Source organism: Neovison vison, chromosome 7, assembly GCF_020171115.1.
Source record: "Neovison vison isolate M4711 chromosome 7, ASM_NN_V1, whole genome shotgun sequence".
Lineage (NCBI taxonomy): Eukaryota > Metazoa > Chordata > Mammalia > Carnivora > Mustelidae > Neogale > Neogale vison.
Genome location: NC_058097.1, coordinates 113,411,085 through 113,431,453, shown reverse-complemented (window position 1 = coordinate 113,431,453; position 20,369 = coordinate 113,411,085). Strand labels below are relative to the sequence as shown.

The 20,369-nt window shown below is 38.7% G+C and overlaps 2 protein-coding genes across 2 annotated transcripts; both read left to right on the top strand.

The window, feature by feature from the left end:
- Positions 1 to 1,565: 1,565 nt before the first annotated feature.
- On the top strand, positions 1,566 to 2,507 carry LOC122914025 (olfactory receptor 8B3-like). The gene has a single exon (XM_044260667.1). It carries the CDS (start codon positions 1,575 to 1,577, stop codon positions 2,505 to 2,507), a length of 933 nt encoding a protein of 310 aa, XP_044116602.1. The 5' UTR covers positions 1,566 to 1,574.
- Positions 2,508 to 16,265: 13,758 nt separating this feature from the next.
- On the top strand, positions 16,266 to 17,201 carry LOC122914024 (olfactory receptor 145-like). Its single transcript, XM_044260666.1, has one exon. It carries the CDS (start codon positions 16,266 to 16,268, stop codon positions 17,199 to 17,201), a length of 936 nt encoding a protein of 311 aa, XP_044116601.1.
- Positions 17,202 to 20,369: the final 3,168 nt, after the last annotated feature.

The window sequence follows — 20,369 nt, the reverse complement described above, 5'->3', positions numbered from 1 at the left end:
ATAAATTGGAAGGGGTGGTGAACCATGAGAGACTATGGACTCTGAAAAACAATCTGAGGGGTTTGAAGTGGCAGAGGGGTGGGAGGTTGGGGTACCAGGTGGTGGGTATTATAGAGGGCACGGCTTGCATGGAGCACTGGGTGTGGTGAAAAAATAATGAATACTGTTTATCTGAAAATAAATAAATTGGAAAAAAAAATTTGAGACTAAGAAATAAGGAGTCCTTATTTCTTAGAGGCAGAACCCTTGCAGAAAAAAAGCCCATTGAGGATATGTGAACAAAGAAGGGATGAAACAACACTGTAGATTTCCATTCAGAGATAAAGGCAAGGGGAAGAAGGGACTTTACTGTGAATCTAGGGATGTATAATCCCTAAGGTGCAATGAAGATGAGTGAACTATTGAGTCCCTGAGGAACTAAAGACATGTCATGGCTCAGGGTACACAATCTCTTTGTTTACACATAAAATCTGTTCCCTGTGGGAAGGGCTGAGCAAGCTTCTACCCTGTTTATAACCAAGTGTGTTATATCCTTAAACACATTTTAAATCTATGTCCAATCAAGTAGTAAATGTGGTAATAATAAAGGCTTTATTTTTCTCTGCTTCTCAAGAGGACATAATCAGAAAGTATGATCAGAAGGATTTCAAGGGTATATCTGAATTTAAGTCAGGCTGAGTCCTATTAGAATCAAAGCCTCTGAGCCTGAAATTGCCTATCCAGGGGTAAAGTTAAATTACCCCAGGAGAGGGGTAAATACCAAGGATAAGAGAGCTCTGAGGCTTTCTGACCTAAGGAGGCTGAGTGAGTATCTGAATTCCATTTATAATAACACATTCCTGCTTTTGAGATGGAAGTTCAGAGGTCTGAGCTATGCCACTTTCTTTCCCATTTTGTGCAGCACTGACATCCAAGTCAAGCTGGCAAGAGAATGTGTTCGAGGGAGATAAGAGAATATTCAGAGATTAGGGGCACAGGGGATGCAGTATCTCCATCAGTAAGTTCCCTCTCTCTGGATGGAACTCTCACTCTTCCGGATTTATGGCTTTTACTCTGTGACAGGGGGCAGTAACTCAACCTCCTTCAGACCCTGGTGCCTCATTTAGGTATCAAAGAGTACTCTTAATTCTCACTCCATCAAGTGAAATCTGCATTTGAGGCCAGCACGGGGTTACTAAGGATTCTGCCTCTAATTTTCCTGGTAAGGAGAGGGTCAAGTGAATGAAGAAATGGCGAGAAGGATGATTCTGTTCTGGTCCCAGCTTCTCCCTTCTCCCTTGATTTTTGCAGGAGTCATGTTTCCAGAGACCAAGTTCAATGGACTTGCCTCAGTAGGTTAAATTTGTGATGCGCTTTGCTAAATTTAGCTTATAAAGGCTTTAATAAAGGGAGAATTAATTGGTGTCCCTCAGGATCATGATAGTGGTAAAGGCAGATTCTATGTGTCTAGGTTGGGCTAGTCTCAGGCACTTCCAGTGTATACACTCTCCTTAGTACAAGATCTTGCAAGGAGAGCTGAGTTGTTTCCTTACGTAACCCTATTTCTCTGTGCTCACAGATTGCCTTAGAGAAGAATGGCTCCTGGAAATGCTTCCTTTGTGACTGAATTCATTCTGGTGGGGCTCACAGACCTTCCAGATCTCCAGCTCCCCCTCTTCAGTCTCTTTCTGGTCATGTACATGGTCACTGTGTTGGGAAATTTGTGCTTGATAATTCTAATAGGGCTCAATTCACACCTGCACACCCCCATGTACTTTTTCCTCTTCAATTTGTCCTTCACAGACCTCTGTTATTCTTCTGTGTTTACACCTAAGATGCTGATTAACTTCACATCAAAGGAAAATATTATCTCCTACAGGGGATGCATGACCCAGTTTTACTTTTTCTGCTTTTTTGCTATTTCTGAATGTTATGTGCTGACATCAATGGCCTATGATCGCTATGTGGCCATCTGTAACCCACTCTTATATAATGTTGCCATGTCCACCAAAGTGTGTTCCAGCCTTATGCTTGGTTCATATTTGATGGCATTTTCAGGTGCCACGGCTCACACAGGATGCATGCTTAGACTGACCTTCTGTGATGCAAACACCGTCAACCATTATTTTTGTGACATTCTCCCTCTGCTCCAGCTCTCCTGCACCAGCACCCATGTGAATGAGCTGGTGGTTTTCATTGTGGCAGGTATCAATGTGATTGTGCCCAGTGTCACCATCTTTTTCTCTTATGGTTTCATCCTGTCCAGCATCCTGCGCATCAGCTCCACTGAGGGCAGGTCGAAAGCCTTCAGCACGTGCAGCTCCCACATAATTGCTGTTTCTCTCTTCTTTGGCTCCTTTGCTTTTATGTATCTTAAACCATCGTCTGCTGGGTCTATGGGTAGGGGGAAAATCTCCTCTGTCTTTTATACCAATGTGGTTCCCATGATGAACCCTTTCATTTACAGCTTGAGAAACAAAGATGTTAAACTTGCTGTGAGAAAAACTGTGAGTAGGAGAGTGTTTTGATCAGAAACAGTGTCACCAGTTAGTCACAGGACGGAGAGCTTCTGTTTTTAATTACAGTAACTTTATTGGTATCCTGCTTATTTTATCCCTTTCTTATCATGCTGAAGTAAACTTGAATCTTCTCTCAATAATTTATTTTTGCTTTTTGTAGAGTAGATCTCTCTTCACCATTGGCACACTTTCCTCTCCCTTTTTTTCATTTGGTAATAATATTAAGAAAAAATTTATTATCAGGTTTTTTTACTCTATCATTTGAACTTCTATTTTTCTTTCTGGAAATAGAAGACTTGTCTACAAATGATCAGATCAAGGAACATTTGAATGATGTACTGTCTCTGCCCCTTGTCTTGGCAGCATGAAGGGGACAATGTCTTCCTACTCTCAACCTTCCAGCATTCACTGAACAAGAATGTGTCCCCTTTCATGCCAGAGATGGAAGTTTCCATAAGGACTGTCAAGGAGAAATGACTTTGCATCTATAAACACTGTGCATCATGTCTTCTTTTCCAAAGAGTTTTCTTACCTTTGCATGGTCAACCCTGCACATAACAGGTTGTCAAAATATGTTTATTCCATGGATTGGAAATTCTCTGTCTTCTGAAGGAAAAAGTCTAGACTAAATTCTTCATCTTTTGACTTCAAGCCTACCACTGTTTGTAGTGCACTTTGTTTCTACTTTATTCCATTACATGTTGTTTCCATAAGATGGAAAACAAGAAAACATTTCCAATTTGAAAATTGATTGTGCTTTGTTCCAGGATGATACAAGAATTTCTCTCGGGGTGGGTTTTACTTTTATTTGTTTTTTTGTTTGGGAAAACAGTTTGATGTCCCCCCCACCACTAGGAAAGGGAAGGCTTTTGGGGCAAGTACAGTTCAGAAATGATTGGCTCAAATGAAATGTTACTTCTTCAAAATCAAACAAAATGAATTTGTGATGGAAGTTAAGGAATACACTTGTCATGAGCACTGAGTGATGTATGTACAGAAGTGTTGAATCACTGTATTGTACATCTGAAACTAATACTACTGTGTTAACAAACTGGAATTTAAAAGCATGGAGGACATTAGGAGAAGGAAGGGAAAAGACGAAGGGGAGGGAAATCGGAGGGGGAGATGAACCAAGAGAGACTATGGACTCTGAGAAACAAACTGAGGGGAGGGGTTTGGGGGATGGATGAGCTTGGTGATGGGTATTAAGGAGGGCATGTATTGCATGGAGCACTGGGTGTTATATGCAAACAAAGAATCATGGAACACTACATCAAAAATTAATGATGTATGGTGACTAACAAAAAATACTAAATAAATAAGTACTTTAAAAAATTAATTTGGGATATTTGCACATACTTGTAATTCACAGAGCAAGGCATAGGAGGGAAAGGAGCCCAGAATATATTAATCAGGCCCGGGTTCAACAAGACACATGGCCAATAAATATAAGGTCATGCTATGCAGAGTGGTCATTAGGATTTAAACCACTTTTCAAAATCAGTTTTAATCCTGCTATAAAAATACAGTCCATAAAGCTTTCATAAAATTTATAATGTACAGCATGCAGACAGTGGTAGTGTTTGGAGGATGAAGTGAAAAGCTCTGGTCACATTTGGAGGACTAAGTGATAGAGGATATTTCAAAAGATAAAGTAGTGAATAGTAATTAAAACTCAGTTTAGGAAGAAGGAATCCAGAAAGCAAAATGATGTATGATAAAAATCCATTCTTATGATTCTCCTCCTCTTCCTGGAAGGCCCTAGAAATATTATGGGGATTTCTCAAGTTATTTGGTATAAAAAAATAAAGTCACCTCCCCAGGACTTGAAGACATGAGAACAATTAATTCAGTACTGTTTTTTGGAGGCTTCTATATGATACTTCTTACCTATTTAAGGTACAAAACCGTCAAGTTGCAATTAGGCAAGCAATGACAATTCAGAAGAAACTTTCAGTGAGTAACCAAATCAAATTATGACAGTGTATTTTCTGTAATAGGATGTCAGATTATTTTTCTTTTGAGGAAAGACAAAAAATAATTTATTCTAAAAATCCTTGACCTTAACCAAGGGATAATGTCTACATTTTGTAAGATAACTTTAATAATATTTTCAATTTTACTTGTTTTCTAATCTCCACTTAAGTTGTAGATATTGTGAAAGTTGGCATGACTGGTACATTTGCCTGTTTGTTGGTAGATGTTTTGCATGACTGCTTATAACCACATCTCCTAACTCCAATATTAATATGCTTGATTTTTACTTTATTTATATAAAATGGTTGATCTATGTTGGTGTTTTCTTCCTTTCTTTTCCTTTATTTACTGTCCCTTTTCTTTTTCGTTTTCTTTTCTTTTTTTTTTAAAGAGAGGTAGGGGAACAGGGGCAGAAGGAGAGAGGGATAGAGAGAATTCCAAGCCAACTTCAAAACCAGAATGGAGCCCCAGGCAAGACCCAAGCTCATGACCCTGAGATCAGGACCCGAGCCAAAATCAAGAGTCAGATGTTCAACCAAGTGACCCACCCAGGCTCCCTTACTGTCTGTTTTGATTAAATTGTTTTCCTTATTGAGATTGAAGTGTATCTATATAAGCAAATAATACATGTGCTATTTGGGGACCTCTGTAGACATTGCAGAAGTGTGTCCATCCACTCTGTTTTTATTTTATCACTATTTGAGGTGGCCCCAAATACGTGTTAAATCTGGTCACTAATCTTTCATTTGAGAAGTCTGAAAATACAAGTTAAATTGTTTCATTTTTAGAGAGGGTAAACTTTCTTTCAAATTAGTTTCCATTTTTTCCTGATTATTTTTGAAAAAAATTAACAAAAGTTTAAATAAAGCTTATTAAATCTAGGTTTGGCAAAGTTTTAAGAAAGAGACTCAGGGGCATCTGAGCTGCTCAGTCAAAGAGACTGCCTTAGGCTCAGGTCATTTGAGACTTGTGTCAGGTTCTCTGCTCAGTGGAGAGTCTGCTCTTTCCTCTCCCTTTGCCCTTCCCCACACTCATGCTCTCCCTCTTTCTCAAATGAATAAATAAAATCTTTAAAAAAATTTTTTTAAAGATTTTATTTATTTCAGAGAGAGAGAGAGCACACAAGCATGAATGGGGAAGGGACAGAGGAAGAAGCAGACCCCCTGCTGAGCAGGGAGCCCGTTGCAGTGCTCCATCCTGAACTCAAGGCAGATGTTTAACCGACTGTGCCACCCAGGTGCCCCAAATAAATAAAAATCTTTAAAAATAAATAAATAAATAAAACAACTTATCTATAACTTTTAGTTAGCAACACAAGCTCTATTTGGACTTCTCTCAAAGGAAGGGAATCAAGTTAGGGTGATTTACATGTAAAACATAGAGTTATCCTTAACAGTTTTTTGTTTTCTTGAGTTATCTGAATAGAATGAATGAAATAAGGAGAAGAAAAACATGATAGATAGATAGATATAGATAGATAGATAGATAGATAGATAGATGATAGATGGTATCTTAGTTAAATAGGTAAGCCATGAGATTTGCTAGGACCTGTGAACTAGCACAGAGATGTTTCTAAGTCAGTGTAAACACTTTGAGTTTCAGTCCTTAAGGGAAAATGGTCCTCCTAGTTAAAGAAAGTTCCCTGATTACATCCTGATTTTGTTTAATGGACCCTTTCTTAAGCAGGTTGCTATTGCTGCTGAGGATCAAATTTGGAATGATTAGAGCATTCTACAGTTAAAGACTGATAAAAAAACAGGAGTAAAAGGGGTTTTGATTTCTATATTCCTTTAATTTCTAAACCCCAAATTTATAGATCTCCATCACTCACTTGTTTATACTGCCTTCCTACACACACACACACACACACACACACACAGGGTCTTTAGTCTTGTGTTTTATAAGATCACTTTGTAACAACTAAGACAGGGAATGCAGCCCACTTTTTTAGAAAGTTTTTATTTAAATTCAGATAGTTACCCTAAAGTGTAATATTGGTTTCAGGTGTACAATACAGTGATTCGACATTTCCATGCAAAACCTGATTCTTATCCAGCCCCCCACTACCTCCTTCTGGTAACTTTCAGTTAATGTGTTGTTGGATTTGGTTTGCTAGTATTTTATTGAGTTTTTGCATCTATGTTCATCAGGGATGTTGGCTTGTAGTTCTCTCTTTCAGTGGGTCTTTATCTGGGTTTGGTTTCAGGTTAAATCTGTTCTCATAAAATGAATTTGGAAGTTTTCTTTCCTTTTTTATATTTTGGAATAATTAAAGAAGAATAAGTAGTAACTCTTATTTAAGTGCTTAGTAGAATTTGCCTGTGAAGCCATCTGGCTCTGTTTTTTTTGTTTGTTTGTTTGTTTGTTTGTTTGTTTTTGCTGAGATGTTTTGGTTACAGATTCAATTTCTTTGCTGGTTATTGGTCTGTTTAAATTTTCTAGCTCTACCTGTTTCTGTGTTGTAGTTTATATATTTCTAGGAATTGCCCAATTTTAGGCATATAGTTTTTCATAATATTCTCATATAATCTTTGTATTTCTGTGGTGTTGATTATTTCTCTTATGTCATTTGTGATTTTATTTACTTGATTCCTTTTTTAAAAAAATATTTTTATTTATTTATTTAACAGACAGAGATCACAAGTAGGCACAGAGGCAGGCAGAGAGGGGAGAAGCAGGGTTCCCACTGAGCAGAGAGCCTCATGCGGGGCTCAATCCCAGGACCCTGAGATCATGACCTGAGCCAAAGGCAGAGGCTTTAACCCACTGAGCCACCCAGGTACCCCCCCCACACACACACTTTTTTTTTTCCTTGATAAATCTGGTTAGAGGCTTATCAATTTTTATTTATTTTTTTTTCCAAAGAACCAACTCCCAGTTTCATTGATCTATTGTTTTATGTTTTGTTGTTATTCTTGTTTTTAGTTTGTATATCATTTATTTCTGCTCTCATCTTTATTATTTCCTTCCTTCAGCTGGTTTTAGGTTTTATTTTTTCTTTTTCTAGCTCCTTTAAGGTGTAAGGTTAGGTGTAATTTGAGTTTTTTCTTGCTTCTTGAGGTAGGCCTATATTGCTATAACTTCTCTCTTAGGACCAATTTTGCAGAATCCCAGATGTTTTGGACAATTGTGTTTTCATTTTCATTTGTTTCAACTTTTTTTTAAAATTTTTTACTTTTTATACACATGTATTTTTATCCCCAGGGGTACAAGTCTGTGAATCGCCAGGTTTACAACTTCACAGCACTGACCAAAGCACATACCCTCCCCAATGTCCATAACCCCACCCCCCTTCTCCCAACACCCCACTCCCCAGCAACCCTCAGTTTGTTTTGTGAGATTAAGAGTCACTTATGGTTTGTCTCCCTCCCAATCCCATCTTGTTTCATTTATTCTTCTCCTACCCACTTAAGCCCCCATGTTGCATCACCACTTCCTCATATCAGGGAGATCATATGATAGTTCTCTTTCTCTCCTTGACTTATTTCACTAAGCATGATACGCTCTAGCTCCATCCCTGTTGTCGCAAATGGCAAGATTTCATTTCTTTTGATGGCTGCATAGTAATCCATTGTGTATATATACCACATCTTCTTTATCCATTCATCTGTTGATGGACATCTAGGTTCTTTCCATAGTTTGGCTATTGTGGACATTGCTGCTATAAACATTTGGGTGCGTGTGCCCCTTTGGATCACTATGTTTAGATCTTTAGGGTAAATACCCAGTAGTGCAACTGCTGGGTCATAGGGCAGTTCTATTTTCAACATTTTGAGGAACCTCCATGCTGTTTTTCAGAGTGGTTGCACCAGCTTGCATTCCCACCAACAGTGTAGGAGGGTTCCCCTTTCTCCACATCCTCGCCAGCATCTGTCATTTCCTGACTTGTTGATTTTAGCCATTCTGACTGGTGTGAGGTGATATCTCATTGTGGTTTTGATTTGTATTTCCCTGATGCCAAAGATATGGAGCACTTTTCCATGTGTCTGTTGGCCATCTGGATGTCTTCTTTGCAGAAATGTCTGTTCATGTCCTCTGCCCATTTCTTGATTGGATTATTTGTTCTTTGGGTGTTGAGTTTGTTAAGTTCTTTATAGATTTTGGACACTAGTCCTTTATCTGATATGTCGTTTGCAAATATCTTCTCCCATTCTGTCAGTTGTCTTTTGATTTTGTTAACTGTTTCCTTTGCTGTGCAAAAGCTTTTGATCTTGATGAAATCCCAATAGTTCATTTTTGCCTTTGCTTCCCTTGCCTTTGGTGATGTTCCTAGGAAGATGTTGCTGCGGCTGAGGTCGAAGAGGTTGCTGCCTGTGTTCTCCTTAAGGATTTTGATAGATTCCTTTCTCACATTCAGGTCCTTCATCCATTTTGAGTCTATTTTTGTGTGTGGTGTAAGGATATGGTCCAGTTTCATTTTTCTGCAGGTGGCTGTCCAATTTTCCCAACACCATTTATTGAAGAGGCTGTCTTTTTTCCATTGGACATTCTTTCCTGCTTTGTCGAAAATTAGTTGACCATAGAGTTGAGGGTCTATTTCTGGGCTCTCTATTCTGTTCCATTGATCTATGTGTCTGTTTTTGTGCCAGTACCATGCTGTCTTGATGATTACAGCTTTGTAATAGAGCTTGAAGTCCGGAATTGTGATGCCACCAACTTTGGCTTTCTTTTTCAATATCCCTTTGGCTATTCGAGGTCTTTTCTGGTTCCATATAAATTTTAGAATTATTTGTTCCATTTCTTTGAAAAAGATAGATGGTACGTTGATAGGAATTGCATTAAATGTGTAGATTGCTTTAGGTAGCATAGACATTTTCACAATATTTATTCTTCCAATTCAGGAGCATGGAACATTTTTCCATTTCTTTGTGTCTTCCTCAATTTCTTTCATGAGTACTTTATAGTTTTCTGAGTATAGATTCTTAGCCTCTTTGGTTAGGTTTATTCCTAGGTATCTTATGGTTTGGGGTGCAATTGTAAATGGGATTGACTCCTTAATTTCTCTTTCTTCTGTCTTGTTGTTGGTGTAGAGAAATGCAACTGATTTCTGTGCATTGATCTTATATCCTGACACTTTACTGAATCCCTGTACAAGTTCTAGCAGTTTTGGAGTGAAGTCTTTTGGATTTTCCACATATAGTATCTTATCATCTGTGAAGAGTGATAATTTGACTTCTTCTTTGCCGATTTGGATGCCTTTAATTTCCTTTTGTTGTCTGATTGCTGAGGCTAGGACTTCTAGTACTATGTTGAATAGCAGTGGTGATAAGGGACATCCCTGCTGTGTTCTTGACCGTAGCGGAAAAGCTTTCAGTTTTTCTCCATTGAGAATGATATTTGCGGTGGGTTTTTCATAGATGGCTTTGGTGATGTTGAGGTATGTGCCCTCTATCCCTACACTTTGAAGAGTTTTGATCAGGAAGGGATGCTGTACTTTATCAAATGCTTTTTCAGTATCTATTGAGAGTATCATATGGTTCTTGTTCTTTCTTTTATTGATGTGTTGTATCACATTGACTGATTAGCGGATGTTGAACCAACCTTGCAGCCCTGGGATAAATCCCACTTGGTCGTGGTGAATAATCCTTTTAATTTACTGTTGAATCCTATTGGCTAGTATTTTGGTGAGAATTTTCGTGTTTGTGTTCATCAAGGATATTGGTCTATAGCTCTCTTTTTTGATGGGATCCTTGTCTGATTTTGGGATCAAGGTGATGCTGGCCTCATAAAATGAGTTTGGAAGTTTTTCCTTCCATTTCTATTTTTTGGAACAGTTTCAGGAGAATAGGAATTAGTTCTTCTTTAAATGTTTGGTAGAATTCCCCCAGGAAGCCGTCTGGCCCTGGGCTTTTGTTTGTTTGGAGATTTTTAATGACTGTTTCAATCTCCTTACTGGTTATGGGTCTGTCAGGCTTTCTATTTCTTCCTGGTTCAGTTGTGGTAGTTTATATGTTTCTAGGAATGCATCCATTTCTTCCAGATTGTCAAATTTGTTGGCATAGAGTTGCTCATAATATGTTCTTATACTAGTGTGTATTTCTTTGGTGTTAGTTGTGATTTCTCCTCTTTCATTCATGATTTTATTTATTTGGGTCCTTTCTCTTTTCTTTTTGATAAGTCTGGCCAGGGTTTTATCAATTTTATTAATTTTTTCAAAGAACCAGCTCCTAGTTTCATTGATTTGCTCTATTGTTTTTTTGGTTTCTATTTCATTGATTTCTGCTCTGTTCTTTATGATTTCTCTTCTCCTTCTGGATTTAGGGTTTCTTTCTTGTTCTTTCTCCAGCTCCTTTAGGTGTAGGGTTAGGTTGTGTACCTGAGACTTTTCTTGTTTCTTGAGAAAGGCTTGTGCCGCTATATATTTTCCTCTCAAGACTGCCTTTATTGTGTCCCACAGATTTTGAACTGTTGTATTTTCATTATCATTTGTTTTGATGATTTTTTTCAATTCTTCTTTAATTTCCTGGTTGACCCATTCATTCTTTAGAAGGATGCTGTTTAGTCTCCATGTATTTGGGTTCATTCCAAACTTCCTCTTGTGGTTGAGTTCTAGCTTCAGAGCATTGTGGTCTGAAAATATGCAGGGAATGATCCCAATCTTTTGATACCGGTTGAGTCCTGATTTAGGACCGAGGATGTGATCTATTCTGGAGAATGTTCCATGTGCACTAGAGAAGAATGTGTATTCTGTTGCTCTGGGATGAAATGTTCTAAATATATCTGTGATGTCCATCTGGTCCAGTTTGTTGTTTAAGGCCTTTATTTCCTTGTTGATCTTTTGCTTGGATGATCTGTCCATTTCAGTGAGGGGAGTGTTAAAGTCCCCTACTATTATTGTATTATTGTTGATGTGTTTCTTTGATTTTGTTATTAATTGGTTTATATAGTTGGCTGCTCCCACGTTGGGGGCATAGATATTTAAAATTGTTAGATCTTCTTGTTGGACAGACCCTTTGAGTATGATATAGTGTCCTTCCTCATCTCTTATTATAGTCTTTGGCTTAAAATCTAATTGATCTGATATAAGGATTGCCACTCCTGCTTTCTTCTGATGTCCATTAGCATGGTAAATTCTTTTCCACCCCCCTCACTTTAAATCTGGAGTTGTCTTCGGGCTTAAAATGAGTTTCTTGGAGGCAACATATTGATGGGTTTTGGTTTTTTATCCATTCTGATACCCTGTGTCTTTTGATTGGGGCATTTAACCCAATACTTACCCCATTTAACATTCAGGGTAAGTATTGAGAGATATGATTTTAGTGCCATTGTAGTGCCTGTAAGGTGACTGTTACTGTATATGGTCTCTGTTCTTTACTGATCTACCACTTGTAGGCTCTCTCTTTGCTTAGAGGACCCCTTTCAATATGTCCTGTAGAGCTGGTTTGGTGTTTGCAAATTCTTTCAGTTTTTGTTTGTCCTGGAAGCTTTTAATCTCCTTTATTTTCAATGATAACCTAGCTGGATATAGTATTCTTGGCTGCATGTTTTTCTCGTTTAGTGCTCTGGAAATATCATGCCAGCTCTTTCTGGCCTGCCAGGTCTCTGTGGATAAGTCAGCTGCCAATCTAATATTTTTACCATTGTATGTACAGACTTCTTTTCCCAGGCTGCTTTCAGGATTTTCTCTTTTTTAGTATGTTTTAATATGTTTTAACCAAATCAGAAGAGATCCTAAATTTTACTATTAGGTGATGGGGTGTGGGCCTATTCTTATTGATTTTGAGGGCCATTCTCTGAACCTCCTGAATTTTGATGCTCGTTCCCTTTGCATATTGGGGAAATTCTCCCCAATAATTCTCTCCAGTGTACCTTCTGCTCTCCTCTCTCTTTCTTCTTCTTCTGGAATCCCAATTATTCTAATGTTGTTTCATCTTATGGTGTCACTTATCTCTCGAATTCTCTCCTCATGGCCCAGTAGCTGTTTGTCCCTCTTTTGCTCAGCTTCTTTATTCTCTGTCATTTGGTCTTCTAGATCGCTAATTCTTTCTTCTGCCTCATTTATCCTAGTAGTGAGAGCCTCCATTTTTGATTGCACCTCATTAATAGTTTTTTTGATTTCAACTTGGTTAGATTTTAGTTCTTTTATTTCTCCAGAAAGGGCTTTTATATCTCCCAAGAGGGTTTCTCTAATATCTTCCATGCCTTTTGTGAGCCCGGCAAGAACCTTGAGAATTGTCTTTCTGACCTCTAGATCTGACATATTACCAATGTCTGTATTGATTAGGTCCCTAGCCTTCAGTACTGCCTCTTATTCTTTTTTTTTGTGGTGAATTTTTCCGCCTTGTTATTTTGTCCAGCTAAGAGTATATGAAGGAGCAAGTAAAATACTAAAAGAGTGGCAACAACCCCAGGAAAATATGTTTTAACCAAATCAGAAGAGATCCTAAATCATGAGGGGGGATAAAGGGGATAAAAAGAGGTTCAAAAAGAACGAAAGAAAAAAAAAGAATGAAAGAAAAGAAAAGAATTTAAAAAAAGAAAATGAGTAAAGAAAAATATAACAAAGAAAAAATATATATATTAGATAAACTAGTTAAAAAAGTTAAAAAAGAAAAGGGTAAAAGTAAAAAAAAATTTTTAGCAGAAGAAGAGAAAAAAAATGAAAAAGAAAAAAATTAAATTAACTGCAAGACTAAAAAAAATCACAGGGAGAAAGCCATGAGTTCCGTGCTTTGCTTTCTCCTCCTCTGGAATTCTGCTGCTCTCCTTGGTATTAAACTGCACTCCTTGGTAGGTAAACTTGGTCTTGGCTGGATTTCTTGTTGATCTTCTGGGGGAGGGGCCTGGTGTAGTGAGTCTCAAGTGTCTTTGCCCCAGGTGGAATTGCACTGCCCTTACCAGGGGCCGGGCTGAGTAATCCGCTCGGGTTTGCTTTCAGGAGCTTTTGTTCCCCGTGCGCTTTCCGTAGAGTTCCAGAGGACGGGAATAGAAATGGCGGCCTCCTGGTCTCCGGCCCGGAGGAGCCGAGAGTCCGGGCCCCCCCTCCTCAGTGCGCCTTCAGAGAACAGCACCCAGTTACTCCCGTCTGCCTGACCTCCGGCCACGCTCCGAGCTCACCGTGCCTGCGGCCGGTTCAAGGTAACCCCGAGCTGCGAGCTTACTGTCAGCTCTGTCTCTGCAGCCGGCTTTCCCGTTCCAATACCCGCAAGCTCTGCAACACTCAGACACCCCTGATCCTTCTGTGACCCTGCGGGACCTGAGGCCAAGCCGACCCCGCGTGGGCTTCACCCCGGTTTAGTCTCTGAAGCGATGTCCCTCAGCAGAACAGACTTTTAAAAATCCTGATTTTGTGCTCCGTTGCTCCGCGGCTTGCCGGGAGCCGGCCCCTCCCCCCGGGGTCTATCTTCCCGTTGCTTTGGATTCACTTCTCCGCCAGTCCTACCTTTCAGAAAGTGGTTGTTTTTCTGTTTCCAGAATTGCTGTTCTTCTTCTCTTTGATCTGCTGATGGATTTGCAGGTGTTTGCAATCTTTAGATAAGTTTTCTAGCTGATCTCCTGCTAGCTGAAGTAGTCTCAGCCTGCTACTTCTCCGCCATCTTGACTCCTCCCTCCTGTTTCCACTTTTTTAAATTTCTTTTTTATTTCCTGGTTGACCCATTCATTGTTTAGTAGGATGTTTTTTAACCTCCATGTATTTGTGGTTTTTCCAGATTTTTTCTTGTTGTTGACTGCTAGTTTCATAACGTTGTGGTCAGAAGAAGCATGATATGACTTTGATTTTCTTGAATTTATTGAGACCTGTTTTGTAGGCTGCCATGTGATCTATTCTGGAGTATGTTCTCTGTGTACCTGAAAAGACTATGTATTCTGGTGTTTTAGGATGGAATGTTCTAAATGTATCTGTTAAGCCCATCTGATTCAGTGTATCATTCAAAACCTTTCCTTGTTAATTTTCAGTTTAGATGATCTGTCCATTGCTGTAAGTGGGGAAGAAGACATAGTTTAACACATTGCTTGCAGAAATGTGAATTATTGTAGCTTTTGGGAAAATCATCTGATATTAATTAAAAGAACATTTTGGGAATATATCCCATTGAAATAAAACTAATGGTATATCAAGATGTATGCACAATGATGGCTATTTTACCATTGCTTTTGGTGGTAAAAGAATGGAAAATTATGGATTTCCATAGATGTGTATTGTTGGATACGTTATAATATGCCAGAACATAGAATTTTGGAGATATTTTAATGAAATATTATTAAATGACAAAAGAAAGAGGTTAAGAAATGTGTAGTTTGTAGTCAGCTGTAAAGCCCTTATAAATCTATTTGGTTATATCAGCAATTAGGAAAATAAAGGAAGACATTGTAAGTTGTAAACTTAAATAACTGGGGCATGATGGAATGAAGGGAAGCTAAGACAGGAATGAGGGTGCCAGAAAAAGGCACACGAGAAGTGATGTGTCTAAAAGATACGAAGAGTGCATTGTGTGATCATCTGTGCCATACTGTTAACACTATATATGTGTGGGAAGATAGGTATGTATGTGAAATATTTTATGGGGATTCAAAATATTATTAGGTATGTGTTAGCTGTTGTGCCTAAAAGCCAATGAAGCACTAGGAGAAAGAAGAGAGAAAGGATCTCTACCTCATTTTTCCTGGAAGAATGTGCAACTTTGAGTAGAATATTGAGCTTCCAAAGACACTAGGGTATAAGCATCTTCATCTGTGTACAGTTTTATACACTTGCTTTTCCCAAAGGGAACTATGGTGATTCTCCTAGGGAAGCCCCTGTTCACACCCCTAAGTCATCCAAACCCAGAATAAGATTACGTACATGATGCTCCCTGTTACTATCTTGAAAACAAAGACAGCTGTTTATATTTTTTAAAATAATTTAATGATCACCTCTGGGCAAAATCATTATTGAGAATAACGATCTTTATCTTAATGAGTCTCAGAGCAAGTCAAAGACTGAGGTTATAAATGCTCTGAACCTCCACGCAATTGGAAGGTGAGTGGTTTTATTCAGCTCTATTACCGCCCACAGCAGCAGAACTTTCCTTTTGGAGAGCAGTGTTGGAGAAGAAACCACAAGGCAGTTGTGATGTCACTAGGCAAAGAAGAGTAAGCATTGAACCCTTTATGTTTTTATGTCTTTCAAAACCCAGGGCAATAGAAAGTAATAAACTTTTCTGCTTTTACCAGCTCTGGTCTGGGTACAGATGATTAAGGGGTCTGCATAGGAAGAAAATCAACATTACAGGTAGTACTGAGATTATGGGGTTTGCAGAAGGATTGTCTCCAGTCCTTAGAGAATTTCCTATGAACGAAACCCAGCTTCCATTCCTGGCTTAATGGCTTTTCTTGCTGTGTGTGCTTGGGAAACCAAAGAGTCTCTGTAAGTCTGTTTCCCCAATCCTGCTATGGACATGTGCTCATGGTCTCCACCCTACACATTGTCCAGTCTAGATGTGGTCAGCACAGGTAGCCGAAGTGTGGTGATTAAAGATTAACAAGTACAAACTGGAATAAATGAAGGAATAGAAAGTATTAATGACGAACTTAACCAGGGAAAAGATGAGAAATTTCTATACTTCTTCCCCTCTTGAAATATTTCTCCCAGTGTTACTTGAAACTATGTTGATGCCTCCCAGATACTTGTCTTATCTTATATGAGCAGAGCCAGATCCTGTAAAATAACTTCCTATAAAATAACTAAACCTCAGCAGAGTCTGTTGGCTTCTTGACTCTAGAATGGCCTGACATGGGATTGCATAGGAAGTCTGGATTCTGCCTCAATATGATTCTACTCTCCTATCTTTCAGATCCTACTTGAAGAACATGGATATGGAAAACAGTTCCTTAGTCACTGAGTTTATCCTTGTGGGTTTAACCAAATATTCAGAGATCCAGCTGCCCCTGTTCTTCCTTTTCTTAGGAATCTACATTGTCACCGTGGCAGGAAATGTGGGCTTGGTCACTCTAATTGGACTGAATTCTCACCTTCACATGCCCATGTACTACTTCCTCTTTAATTTATCCTTTATCGACCTCTGTTATTCTTCCGTCATCACCCCAAAATTGCTGGTAAACTTTGTGTCTGAACCAAACACCATCTCTTATGCAGCATGCATGACTCAGCTTTTTTTCTATTGCTTCTTTGTCAGTGCAGAGTGCTATGTATTGACAGTAATGGCCTATGATCGCTATGTGGCCATTTGTAAGCCCCTACTGTATACAGTCACCATGTCCCCTCAGGTCTGTTCTCTGCTGGCTGTGGTTGTATATGTGGGGGCATTTATTGGTGCCTGGGCCCACACAGGATGCATGCTGAGGCTGACCTTCTGTGATGCCAACACCATCAACCACTACATGTGTGACATCCTCCCCCTCCTGGAGCTCTCCTGCACAAGTACTCACGTCAATGAGCTGGTAGTTCTCATTGTTGTGGGCTTTGATGTCGGTGTGCCCAGCCTCACTATCATTGTCTCTTACACTTTTATCCTCGCTAGCATCCTTCGCATCCGTTCCACTGAAGGAAGGTCCAAAGCCTTCAGCACTTGCAGCTCACATATAATTGTCGTTTCTGTTTTCTTTGGGTCAGGGGCATTCATGTACCTTCATCCTTCTTCTGTCTTGTCCATGGACCAGGGGAAAGTGTCCACCGTGTTCTACACCATTGTGGTGCCTATGCTCAATCCTCTGATCTATAGCTTCAGGAACAAGGAAGTTAAGGTTGCCCTGAAAAAAAGCTTGAATAGAAAAATATTTTCCTGAGCCAAAGCAGCACTAATTATCATGAGAAAATACAGCTTTCTTTTAAAATTCTCTTTGTTCCTCTATAGAGGGTACCCCCCCCCGCCATGGAGAAAGAAATGAGGACAATAGAGTGTTGGACTTGGAATTAGAAGGCCCAAGTTGAAAACCCTCCCAAAATAGGGGCATTCTATTACTTTAGAGGGTTATTGGGAAGAATAAATTAATGCAAATGGATGTTTGTAGAATAGTATTGGGGGCCTAATAATATGTTTCCTCCTTTCTTCCTCTTTCTGTTCTTTCTCTTTCTTTTTTTTTTCCTTGTTTTCCTCTTACACTTTAGAGGGAACATTCACAGACTCTCAGCTCTTCCTGTGATCTCCATCATCATGAAAGGCACCATCCTCTACTAAATTGCTTAGATCCCAAACTAGTATTTTCCTTGATTCCTCTAACTTTGCTTTTCCTCCACACCTAATTTATTAAGTATTGACAATTCTTGTTCTCCTCATGGCACTACCATTTGTCATATGGAAACCAGCCTCCTGATTGGCCTTTTCCTCTCTTATCTTTACCCCTTGAAATTCACTCTCTGCATTGCAACCAAAAGGCTCTTTCCATGCTTTCAGTAAGATCTCATTTACCTTAGTTTACTCTGTTCACTGTAGTTGTCTTCAGATGTACCAAGCTCCATGGTACGTCAAACAAGGATTATATCTTAACCTTGATCATGTCTCCAGCCTGATTTTCTGTTATTATAACCCCCTCCTCTCTGCCTGATTTTCTGTTATTATAACCCCCTCCTCTCTGCCTTTTCTCTGGTAATCTATTAAAGTCATACTGAGGTTCCCCAAATTTAATAATTGTTCTGTTGCACATTTTCCCACAAGCTCTTTCTCTCACCCTGGAACATCCTCATGTACCCTGTCCATCCCTCAGGTATTAGGTTATCCAGGACCTTTGAGAAGTCTTTTCTGGACAGAAGGGTGAGGTTAGATGACCTTCAGATATACATTGATAGCATTCTGTGCCTCCCTTATTGAGGTACAGGTCCCATTGAACTGAAATTCTTTTCCCCTTCAAATGTAGTATCTGACTCTATTTATTTAGTTATAAGAAAACTTTAAGAAACTCATTTGCAGGAAAACTTAAAGTTAACTACAAGGGAGTAGGTTATGTAAGTAAGAGATATATTTCTCTAAGTTGGATTCTTAAAAATCTTAAGAAATCATTTGAAAATGTATAGATCATTTTCTTTATGTTTTTAGTTACCATACAGTACATCATTAGTTTTTGAGGTTGTGTTCCATGATTCATTGTTTGCATATAACACCCAGTGCTCCATGCAATCTGTGCCTTCCTTAATACCCACCACCAGGCTCACTCATCCCTCCACACTTGCTCCCTTCTGAAACCCTCAGTTTGTCTCTCTTGAGTCCATCGTCTCTCAAGTATTTAGGGGGGATTCTCTTGTTTTTCTTTGCCTACCTTTCCTTGAAAATTCCTTTTGCTCATGTTTCCTCCATGGTTGATTGGTTATCTCATCTATCTATCTATCTATCTATCTCTATTTTTCCAGCACACTCTTATTACCTGTTTCTAACCCTCTTTGTTTTCTGTTTATGCTTCAGACATCGCCTGAAGGGAAATAGCCACCTAACCTGTTTTATAAAGTTTAAGTGCTCTGTTTTTTATTTCCCAGAGTGGTGTAGTCAGGCCTGCCACAGTAATGAAAACAATTCTCACATGCTTTTGTCATTGCCTGGTTATATGTCTTCTCTGTCAAGAAGGTCACTGTGTGTATTTCCCAATGCTTAGCAAAGTGTCTAGCACTTAGTAAAGGCTCAGCAAGTATTGGTGGGATGAATGAATGTTTGCTATATGACTTTAAATTTTGAGTCAAAAGGAGATATTTGGGGAGAAGAGTCACTCAAGGAATTAATACTTCTCCCTCATAGAGTGAGTTTCTTAATACTTTGCTTTCGTCTTCCTTTTCTTTTCCATCTTCTCTTAAGCACAGTAATGGAAAACAGAGATTGATTTAGTTTTATATAGATGGCTGTGTGTATTCAGGAACTGGGGGAAGGGAGGCATGCATTGGGCAGACTTCTAGCAGCAAGTAGAGTAAGATCACAGTTTCTGGTGTGAGACTACCTGGGTTTAAATTTCAGGTCTGTAATCTGCTAATTATGTGATTCTGAAAAAGTTACTTAACATTTTAAGATATCTTTTTCCTCAATTCTAAAATGAGAAAAATAATAATATCTGCTTAGAAGGGTTTTTGCAAAGATCGTTATTCATTTGCTTGGGGTTCAAGCTATAGTAAATGGGGTATAGTTCTGGGTTTGCCACCATATAATGGTGCCATTTCATTTTAGAACCTCAGATTAGTAACCTGCAAAATAAGAGGCTTGGCTGGATTATACCAAGTATTCCATCTATTTAAAAAATATTGTGATAATTGTGTCTCAGTTGTTGACTTATACACTACTAGAGTTGACTTGGAAAGTTATGACTTGGGTATGTGTCAGAATCATTCAGGAAACGCTTATAATTATGATCTCCTAGTTCCTTCTCAGACCTATTCAATTAGGGCAGGGTTCAGGAATATGCACCTTGAAAATTCTTTTCAAGTGATTATGATTTTATTGTGTAGGTAACTGGTGATTTGGGACTTTCCACTCTTAACATTATGTGACTCTAAAACTGTCTCTGGACAGGGAAATATGTGGACACTTATAACTTTACCAGAAAGGAGATTTTCTGGTGTCAGGAAAGATAATTAAGTATTTGAAGAAGGGAAAAGGGGTCAGTAGTGTTCACTATTGCGCAGATGTTGAGAGAAGTAAGCATCAGACCAGGTCCTGTACTGAGAATTTACAAACTTGGCAAGTTTATGGAAATGGTAGAAGCAGAGACCCAACTGCAGTTGGTTAAGGAATAGAGGAAAAGGAGAATGTAGAAAAATATACTTACCTTATTCACTTAAAACACATTAGAATAATAGGCCAGTCGAAACACAAAAACTTAAACTAATCTCATGCACATTTAAGTATTTAGAATATGATAAAGTAGCATTTCAAATCAGTAAGGAAGTGTTAGATTGTTAATAAATACTGGTAAAACAATGGTTTGTATTTAGAAAAAAAAGTGCAGTTAGATATATATTATGTATATATAAAAATAAAT

Bases quoted from the DNA above. Each gene is read 5' to 3' on its own strand.
- LOC122914025 (XM_044260667.1), top strand. From the start codon at position 1,575: ATGGCTCCTGGAAATGCTTCCTTTGTGACTGAATTCATTCTGGTGGGG.
- LOC122914024 (XM_044260666.1), top strand. From the start codon at position 16,266: ATGGATATGGAAAACAGTTCCTTAGTCACTGAGTTTATCCTTGTGGGT.